At 38.1% G+C, this 10,089-nt stretch overlaps 1 protein-coding gene across 1 annotated transcript; it reads left to right on the forward strand.

The window, feature by feature from the left end:
• The first annotated feature begins 8,712 nt into the window (after positions 1–8,712).
• LOC137728217 (putative F-box protein At1g23770) lies at positions 8,713–9,468 on the forward strand. The gene has a single exon (XM_068467068.1). The coding sequence runs from the start codon at positions 8,713–8,715 to the stop codon at positions 9,466–9,468; it is 756 nt and encodes a 251-aa protein (XP_068323169.1).
• Positions 9,469–10,089: the final 621 nt, after the last annotated feature.

Raw genomic sequence — 10,089 nt, forward strand, 5'->3', positions numbered from 1 at the left:
ATCAAAAGGACGCTTACCCCAACAGTATGATCATAGAGGGTCATTGCTAAACAAATGTAAGGCCTTCACAATTGTACTTTATCGATGCAAACTTCCGCTGTCTCTAACTTTGATGAAAATGCACCTGCAAAATAATCAACACCTTTGATCAAAGACCTAAGACTCATGCGCCCTCGAGGTGTGAAAGGGGGGGGGGGGGGGCGGGGGAGGAGTTAGGCCAATGGATCTCTGATGCCTAAGTTAGTTTCTCTAAAAAGGTTAAGTGTTTAGGGATTTTTAGGGGTAGCTAAAGCTTACCAAAATTTGGCAGAGATTGAGGTATATATAAGGGAGTGGGCGACCATGGTGTTAGGGTCGTCTGGTCTTGGGCTTGGGTTGTGACCGCTTGGGCTGTTATGGCTTGGGCTGCCTGGTTGACGGCTTGAGCTGCTGCGACTTGGGCCTTCTAAGCTCGACTTGCAACTTGGAGGACCTAAGCCGTCTTCCTGTGGGCCATGGAATAGACCTGGGCCTCATGTCCATGGTTTTGTGGATTGGGTTGTTGTAAGGGATGGGGCACTGCTACTTAGGTCGTGCCCTGGTGGCCTTGCCATAGCTACTGGGATGTGGCGACGGTGGTGGTGCGGCTCCATGGTGTTCGGGTTTTACTCTATACATAACGGCATCCTATTGACCAAGGTTTAGGGAGAGAATATTCTCAAGATATTAAATAGGAAATAATATCTTGAGATAATGGGGTAAATATCCTTAATTGATTTAAATACGGATTACTTACTTGAATGGAGTCGGTCTTCAATTGAGAATGTATTAAAGATGGGATTTGGGTAATTAATCCTTATCTTTAATACTTTGACTTTTCCTTGCCATGGGCAAGTGAGCTGTGAGCAATTGTATTTAGCTACTTGGACCTTCAAAGGTACTGAGCTGCTCATGGGAGTATCTGAGAAGTCTGCCCATTTAATGAAGGCAATCTTGTCTTTCTTGATCAAAAGTCCATGTATTGCCTCTACGATTTTTGGGATGATTTTAGGCTCCACATACTTCACTTGGAGTATTCCAATTCTGGAAACTCAACTTGAAGCTTGGCATCGATGATTGAGTTCAGATTCTTGGTTAGGTAGCCAAGATGTCATCTTCAGTGATGAGGTTCTTCAAGTTTAGAGCCTCGATATCAAATATGTAAAGGGAATCATTTAACTCGTCGAGGTCAAGATAGGTGTAAAAATTATTAGAAGAGTCTTCATCGTTGCAGAATTGATTTTGAAGACGCATTCATCATTACCTAATGTGTGCATGTCATCGATCTTCCGTTTAATACTAATTCCTCAAGTTTGGGGCAACAGTTGTTAAAACGGGTGTGGGATGGGATCCATAGGAAAGAAATATCCACTTGCAACCTTTAATTTTCAAGGCTGGAATGGAAGGGAAGGGCGGGAAATTCACTACATCTTTGTTTTAACTTGAGAGACTCGAGGTTTGGGTTTGTGAATACCTTTATGGGCAGTGGGAAAAAATTGGCTCGTCAATTGGGTAAGGAGCAAAGAAGAGGACTAGGTCGGTGACACCGCGTTGAAGAGCAGTGAGAATGATGGTTGTGATGTCCAAGGGCGGAGCCAGGATTTTTTCCTTGGGTTGGCTAATTGAAAATAGTACTATAAAATCATATGTTTATTTTTTGGTTATATAAACTTATATAATAATCAATATAAAAGAACAACAATATAATATAAACTATTCTCAAAATCATAACCCTAATCGATAAATTCATGGACCATATAAATAATTAACCTACTAATTAAATCAAGAATAAGTAAATATAGAGATTAAGAAAGTACCAAAGGTGTCATCTATTGGAAAATCGCAATGGAAATTAAGGAATTGCAGAGATAAGGATTTAATTGTGGATTTAAAGAAATTATTTTTCTTTTCTTGAGTAAGAAGCACAGAGGCTAAATTACATAGGGTAAATGGTTTTTTTCTTTAAAGAATATGATAAAGAGGGACTGGAGATAGAACTAATTTATAATTTTTAGCATAAAACGTATTATTTATTACCTATCCTCTATAAAATATACATTAAATAATAATCTCTATTGAAATTGAGTAAGCTATAAACATGATTTTACAAAAGAATAGTTCTATTCACAAACTCATTTTTACTTTCAACACAGCCTTATTAATTTTCTATCAGTGATCATCTCCAACTCATTCGATTTGAACAACCAAATATTGAGAGAGTGTGTGAGAAGTAAAAATGAGTGCATAGATAGCACTCCTCTTACAGAAAACCTCCCTGGGCTACAGCCCACCTTAGCCTTGTGGGTGGCTACGCCATTGGTGATGTCATCTGCATGGCTAAAGTATGACCGAAAGTGAAATTTTTAGAGATCTTGTGGTGTATTTGGACGTTGGAGGATATTTTGAACAATTTGGTAAACAAAAATGTTATTCTTACTATCTATTTGTATTGTCTCTTTAATAGAACGAGACATAGGATTTTACCACTAGCAAAAGTAGAGATGAAAACACTTAAAAACACTTACTAGAGTAGGGGTGGGCATAAAAACTGCCAAACCATAAGAAAAAAAAATTGAAAAGAACCGTGTTGACCGGAAAAGTCAACTTTGAGTCAAAAATCGAACCGGACCGTTCAAACTGGTTTCGATTCCGATTTCGAATGAACAAGAACCAGCCGGAACCGAACCGAACCGTTTTATTAATAATAAATAAATAAATTATATATATACACACATGACACGGTATAATAGGTTGAAAAATTAGTTTCACCAAGTTAGTTTTGCTGGAGTTCCCCCTGAACAACAAACTTCAGGGAATAACCTGTTAAAGGAGGAGTTTGGGAGTTCTCTACCATTTCAAACAAATTGGCAGGTATTTAATAGCTTATGTGGTTTTTTTTTATCTGTAGTTGGCATGCTCCTTAGCTTATATCATTTGGGCTTATTGATACAGATAATTGCTGAAATGAGGTGCAATGCTTCTTCCATGTGTATGCCTTAGGTTTTTATGTTTTATTGGTATGTTCCTTACTTTTATACTTGAGATTTTTTACATATTTTGGTTTTGCTGCTTCTCTGTTCCCACTTAATCAGTTTTACTGTTATATTTGTTCTTTGGTATCTGTTTTCCAACTCAATTTCAATAATTGAGTAAGGTTACTATCAAATGTTATATTGTCTCCATTTATGCTTAGTATTCGGAGTTGTAAACCTACAAAAATAGAACCGGAACCAGGGTAGACCCAACTGTACGGTTCTAGTAATAAATTTAAGAGGAACTGCACCGAACAGAACTGTTGATATTTTCCGATTCCGGTTCCGGTTTAGGGGTGAAACCGCACCGAACCGCACCGTGCCCACCCCTATACTAGAGAACAAGGTAGCTGTAGTAAAAATGCTCATTCAAGATCGTTCTCCTAAGGGATAGAATATTTAAAAGTAATTCTTAATTAACTATTTAAAACAAAGTTTTGTAAAAGGTTAATTTTATGACCTAAATTAATAAAAGCGAATTTAAAATTAAAAACAATTAAAGGTTCAATAAATGTAAAATAAAATAATAGAACAGTTTTTGAAATGAAATTGTAAAAGCACTAGGGTTCCATCGTCATCTTAACAATTCTACTTAGTTCTTCCAATTCCTTACGACTTATACATGCATATTTTGAAGGTTAGATTTTCTTAATGTATGATTTACTTGTAGGGGTGCGTACGGTGTAGTTCAGTGCAGTTTCACCCTCAAATCAGAACCGGAACTAGGAAATATCAATGGTCCGATTCAATGAGGTTCCATTTAAATTTATTACTAAAACTATAAGGTTCGGTACACACTAGTTCCAGTTTGGTTGATGCCGGTTTACGGTTCCAAATACTAAATCATCTAAATACCAAATCAAAATGGTATTTAAAGTTTACTTTTTTCGTTTTTTATTTTTTTATTTTTTTATTTTTTTTATTTGCATGCTTGCATTCGAATATGAGTTCTAAAATGGTTATATAAAGCTACAAACAAAACATATTTTTTTCAATGCCAAAACAAAATGTAAATGTCCTTGACACCAAGCAAACGAAAAAAGAAACACAATTCAAATGTACATATACATTCATAATACAAATATACATCCACACATACAAATATATCCACTATGAAGAACCGGATCTTCTTTGTAAGGATCTCGGTGATCCGTGAATCGTGTCTGTTTATCATACTTTGAGTGGTCAAAAATTATTTTAATTTTTTTTATTTAAAATTGAACACAAACAACACCTAATTAAAACTGACCGCACAATGTACGATGAACGGACACAATTCACGGATCTCCAAGATCCTCACAAAAAGGAAATAGAGAGGATCCTGTTGGCACTATGAAGTAAAAATGTTAGTACGACTAGAATAATTTAAGCCAATAAGGGGGCTTACCAAGAGATTAAAAATGGCCTAGGAAAAAGTAGGATGTAACTTAACACCTTTTCTCTCTGCTGTGAGATATTCCTCTCCGTTTGTGTGAGTTAACGCGTTTTCATTAATTCCCTCCTCTCTCTCCCACCTACTTCACTTCCCACACATCAAATCTGCCTCACTTTAATTGATTAATACTCCTTCCAAAAACCACCCACAAGATCGCTTGAATCCTGTTGGATTTATGGGGACCTATTGCATTTATTGGGAGCTAAGGCGAAGTGCAACCCTCACCCACCTGAAATGAAGGCTCACCAGAAGGAATATATACCTACTAGCAGCTATACATTTGTGGAGGTTTCTAGGGATCAAAAAAGGGATATATATATATATACCCAAATACATCGTGCACATGCTGTATCTGGAAACTTGGCGGTTTTTTTTTTTTGGATTTGAGTGATATACGAGTTCAAATGCTTTAGCCATCTGGAGAAATGAAAGGGGATGAGGAATTTGGAAGTGCCAGTGGGACCATTCTTTACATCTCAAGCAAACCAGAGATTTATGTAATGGCCTAGGTGGAGGTCGAAGATCTGGTGGTCCAACTAGAAGAATCTTTGGAACTGTCCAACATGGAGTAAGGTGTTAAACTAGTACGGCAGGCTCTGAATTTAAAACACCTAAAAAAGTGGGGAATAAGGAACATTTCGAAGAGGGGGCTGGAAGAAGTATAAGGAGATCAACATCAACTGGGTCCAAGATAACAAGTTCATCATCATTGTGAAGGGTGAAGGTATGGCTGACCGGATTGTAGATCAAGTCCCATGGGCGGTTATAAACAAGTAATTTTTGGTCAAGAGGTGGTCGTCGGATCTTTCACTAGAGGAAATAAAGCTACACCTTGTTTCATTTTGGCTTCAAATGAGAGGTATCCCTCTGAACCTAAACATGGAGACGAGTTCTAGAAGGCTAGCTACGGAGGTAGGAGAGTTTTTGGAGGTGGAAAGTCAGGTGCACGCTAGAGGGTTCCTTAGAGCAAAATGGTGTGTTCCATGTCAATATTGGTGGGCCTGGATCCTATGGGCCAAGCTTTATTGATGTTAACCCAGCTTAAGGCCACCTAGAGTTTCTTGGGCCACTTCCCAGGGCTCATGGCAGTGGAGTAATTATCCAGGAAATTGAGGAAAATATTAGCCTGAGCTGACCTGGGAGAACCTTGCGGCCTAACCGTGATAGACGAGATGCCCATGGGTTAAAGGGGCCGGGCCATAGACTTTTAAGCCTTACAATCACAACGGTCAACCCATGGCAGAGACTCCACCTCAAGCCAACCATAAATGAACCCCTTTGAAGACCTAGGTTTAAAGAAGAGATTTGGGGACAAGGAGGCTTCTGGCTCTTAATCACCATCTAAGAAAGTAAAGAAGGGGGAGAGTAGTTCCCGAAATAGAGGAGGGAAAAAAGAAGGTTTACTGAGATGTTGTTGAAATAACTCTGGTTTGTGAGGAAAAGGCTAATTTGGCTGAGGAAGATCTCCATGAAGTCCCAGTAACTGAAGAGGAAAATATTTGGGATTACCTTGAGATTATCTCAAAAGTGGAAACTAAGGCGTTGATGGTGCGAATAGCGGGGGAGAAGTCCCAGGTGGTGGTGGTTGGCCTGAAATAGCCGCAAAATCGCCATTAGCTACCTCCTTTGGAACTGTCGAGGTCTAGGGCCGTACACGATGGTTCAAGGTTTCCATGGGCTCTTTAGGAAGTAAAAAACCTCTGTGGTTTTTTTATTAGAATAAAAAATGAAAAACCACAAATTAATTGGTGTTAGAAGAAGAATGAGGTTTAATCTTGGATGTGAGGTCCCTTCTATTGGGGCAACAGGTGGTTTATGTTTAAGGTGGAATAATCCAATAGAAGTCCAAGTATTGTTCTCTTCAAAATATATTATTCATATAAGAATTAGGGATGGGTGCAATAACTCATGGAGCCATGCCACTTGGGTTTATGGCAACCTCTACAGAGCGAAGAAACGAGGGTTCTGGGATTGTCTTTCGCATGTATTGGGGCCTTCGAATAACCCATGGTTCTGCAGGAAAGGAGGATCTTTAATGATTTGTCATGGGATCACAAGAAGTTTGGAGGACGTGAAATTCCTCATTCTCACCCTCGATATCTTCAGGAGTTCACGTCGTGAATGAAGCTCTTTGATCTCATATTCAGCTGATGGAAGTTTACCTGGCGTGGGACAAGAAATAATAACCTTGTTCAGGAACGCTAAGATAGGGGACTTGTGAATGAGAGTTGGCAAGAGAGGTGGCCAAACACCACTGTGATTCTTGAAACAGTTTGGGTATCTGATCATTGCTCGATAGTTATCACTTTTAATCTAGAACCTCTGTGAGGAAAAAAGATCTGTCGATTTGAATCTTTTTGGCTGGAGGAGGAAGGTTGTCATGAGATAATTGAAAAATTTTGGCGAATCCACTGCGGGGCTGGTGCCCTTAGGAATTGGCAGAGGAAACTTGATGTGTGCATAGTAGACTGTTGAACTGGAGTAGAAGGAAATTCAAAGAAGGCATGATGGAGATTGATGATCTTAGCGCAAAACTAGGCTACCTGCACGAGCATTGGGAAGAGCATTGTGATTAAATTACTAAAACAAATTTAGATTGAACGTTGCATTGTCTTCCATCGTGAGCTATCTGCAAACAAGGGTTGATGGATAATTCTTCTATGAATTTCAGTGAGCGTTTAAAATTGAAGAGCGTGAAGGGGAGTAAGGGATAGAAGGGGGATAGAACAATGGAGAAGATGAGATGGTAAGGATGATCATTCCATAAAATTAGGCTCAACGTTGCATCGTCTTCCATCATTAACCATATCTCCTTTGTTGTTTTTCCCTTTTTTCCTTTCTTTCTGCCTATCTTTGTCACCTATTCCTCAGTCAGAAGATCATTCCATAAAATTGGACAGAAAGACCATTTCTCTCCTCTTTCCTTTGGTTTTTTCCCTTACTTCCTCTCCTCATTCCTCTCTCTTTTACTTACTCGTTTGTCGATGCAAGCTAGATTTCAGGGCAATGGATCGATAAATTTGGAAATTCACGTAAGTGCGGCTATGTAGCTGGCTAATTTGGATGGTTTGTTAGACCCTCTGAGTCATACAATGGTGCAAGTGCTTTACTCCGATAGGGTGCATGTGCAGATGGAGAAGCTGGGTGCTGAAGTGGGAGTCGGCAAAAAAGAGAAACATATTGTGGGGCTAAGTGATAAAGACTTTTAAAGGTACTTTGGGTAGAAAAGAATGATTCTAGATTAAGGCTTTCACCCATAGTGGGATTAGTCTTTTTAGCCAAAATGGTCCTTGAGGTTTGCATAACTCCTCACTTTGGTCCCTGAGATTTGAAATTAATAAAAACGGTCCCTAAGATTGTTCACCATCAATCATTGTAGTCATTTCGTGAAAAATTATGTTAACTAAGGATCAAAATGACAAAAATACCCTCAATTTAAAACAATAGGCCAAAATGATTTGACAATAATATGAGGGTACTTTTGTCATTTTATTCTTATTTAATTAAGATTTTTCATGGAATGACCAAAATGATTGATGATGGACAATCTCAATGACCACTTCTATTCATTTCAAATCTTAGGGACCAAAATAAGGAGTTATGCAAATCTCAAGGACTATTTTGGCTAAAAAACTGTGGGATTATCACCTCCATCTCAGTAATCCAATTCCTCCAAATTCTGTGAATATGAATTTTTTACTAGATCTCACCACATTTTTATTGCCAAAATGATGAGTAAACACTAGAATCCTTTTAAATGCAAAGTGCTTCCCTTTCATTTCATCCCAACCCCAACTAGTAAACACGCCATTAGAAGCGCGAAAATATTATATATGGTATGTATTTTATTTATTAACTTGTGAACATGGTGGATTTCATTCTATTTTTACCAAGTCATGCACCAATCAACAATTTACAATCGTTAAATTCAATATCATATTAAGTATACCACATCACACCATCAAATTGTTTACAGGCATCTTATGTCAAGTGGATCCTACCACATCAGGCACACCTATCAATCATTCACAATCGTCATATATCCTTATCACACACTAGCCAACTATTCACAGTTGTCATGAATGTCATAAATACTACCAACCCACACATGAACTCTTGAGACTATTATATATGGTTTGAAGAGTTAAGTAAAATCGCTCAATATTTCTTCTAATTGTTACATTTCTTTCTCAAAATTTTTCCTTTTTATATCCCAAAAGAAAAACTATGGTAATCCATGATGGATCTAGTGGGCTTGTGGGGAACAACAAGAAGTACTCGATACTCTTTTTCTTGATGAAGGTATTGAGGGAGGTGTTGTTAGAAGACCGTAGCTTTGACAAGTTGTTGGTGATTGTAGTGCATGCAGTGTTTCTAGAGTTCGGTTTCGTCCAATTCGATTCATTTTCGGGTGCCCAAGTCGATAGCTTTCATCTCTCAGACAAGTGGCCAACGACATCTTTCACGCTGTCGTTTACCTACACTATGCCCGAAATTCTGAAAAATCGAAATAATTGTGTCTATGTTTTCGGGTCCTTAATTGGAATAGACGGCGTCCTAATAAGATTTCAGAAGGTGTACAACTCTGTCTACGTTTTCGGGTCTTTAATTGGAAGCGGGTCGGGTTCTTACTGGGTACAATTGAACCTCGAGAGGTTTGGGCCCATGATCCGAATGCTGAACGACACAAAAGGACATGTCGCTAAAGAAGAAGTTTTGGAACTGTGGAAAATTGTGAAGGACGAGATTGTGCTGCCATTGGCAATTGATCTTTGTGCAAATGCTGGTTTGCCAGCTCCGCCGAGCTTCATGCAGCTTCCGTCGGAGATTCAAATGAAGATTTTGAGGTTGTTACCCGGTGTGGATATTGCCATGGTAGGTTGTGTGTGTAAGGAATTAAGGGAACTTGCTAACGATGACGAACTGTGGAAGCAGAAGGTTTTTGACGAGTTTATTGTTGAGTTTCTTCTTGCTCAAACCTAAAGCATTATCAATTTTGGATAATGGTGAAATGTTTTTCAAATAAATTGTGAGAAATTATATGAAAATTTTGAATAAAATGAATAAATTCGTATCAAAACTTTGCTAAGTTCTATGAATTCTGCTAAATCAAACACCAATTACAATTGTGGATTGTCCAATAGATTATTGTGACACATTACATAGGCTGTACCACGTCAAACACTAATTAACCAAGAAAAAAAAAAATTTAGCCCAGCAATTGCGGATGAAGGGGGTTCCGAGCCCACCCTGACTATAAAAAAAATAAATAATAATAAATATTAGTGCACTACTCATTGTTCTTCTCTTATTGCTAGTAAAAGAAGGAAATAGATGCTATCCAGATCCTCTTCTCCCTAATCCACCTAGTTCGAGATTCGAGTTATTGAAATTTAATCCAATGATTACAAACAAAAGGTATTTTTAAAAGTGATAATAATTGTAACCATTAGATCAAATATTAACGGTTCAAATCCTGAACTAGGTGGATTTGGTGGAAGAGAATCTCTTTCCGTAAAAGAAAATGGGGCACATCCCAAAGAAAAGTCAAAGAGTAAATTATATTTTACTTTATCAAGTTTTAGATGCATTGCAACCTCTTAC

The sequence above is a fragment of the Pyrus communis genome, chromosome 3 (genome assembly GCF_963583255.1).
Source record: "Pyrus communis chromosome 3, drPyrComm1.1, whole genome shotgun sequence".
NCBI lineage: Eukaryota > Viridiplantae > Streptophyta > Magnoliopsida > Rosales > Rosaceae > Pyrus > Pyrus communis.

Excerpts from the sequence above, each read along its gene's own strand:
- LOC137728217 (XM_068467068.1), top strand. The coding sequence starts at position 8,713 with ATGGTAATCCATGATGGATCTAGTGGGCTTGTGGGGAACAACAAGAAG.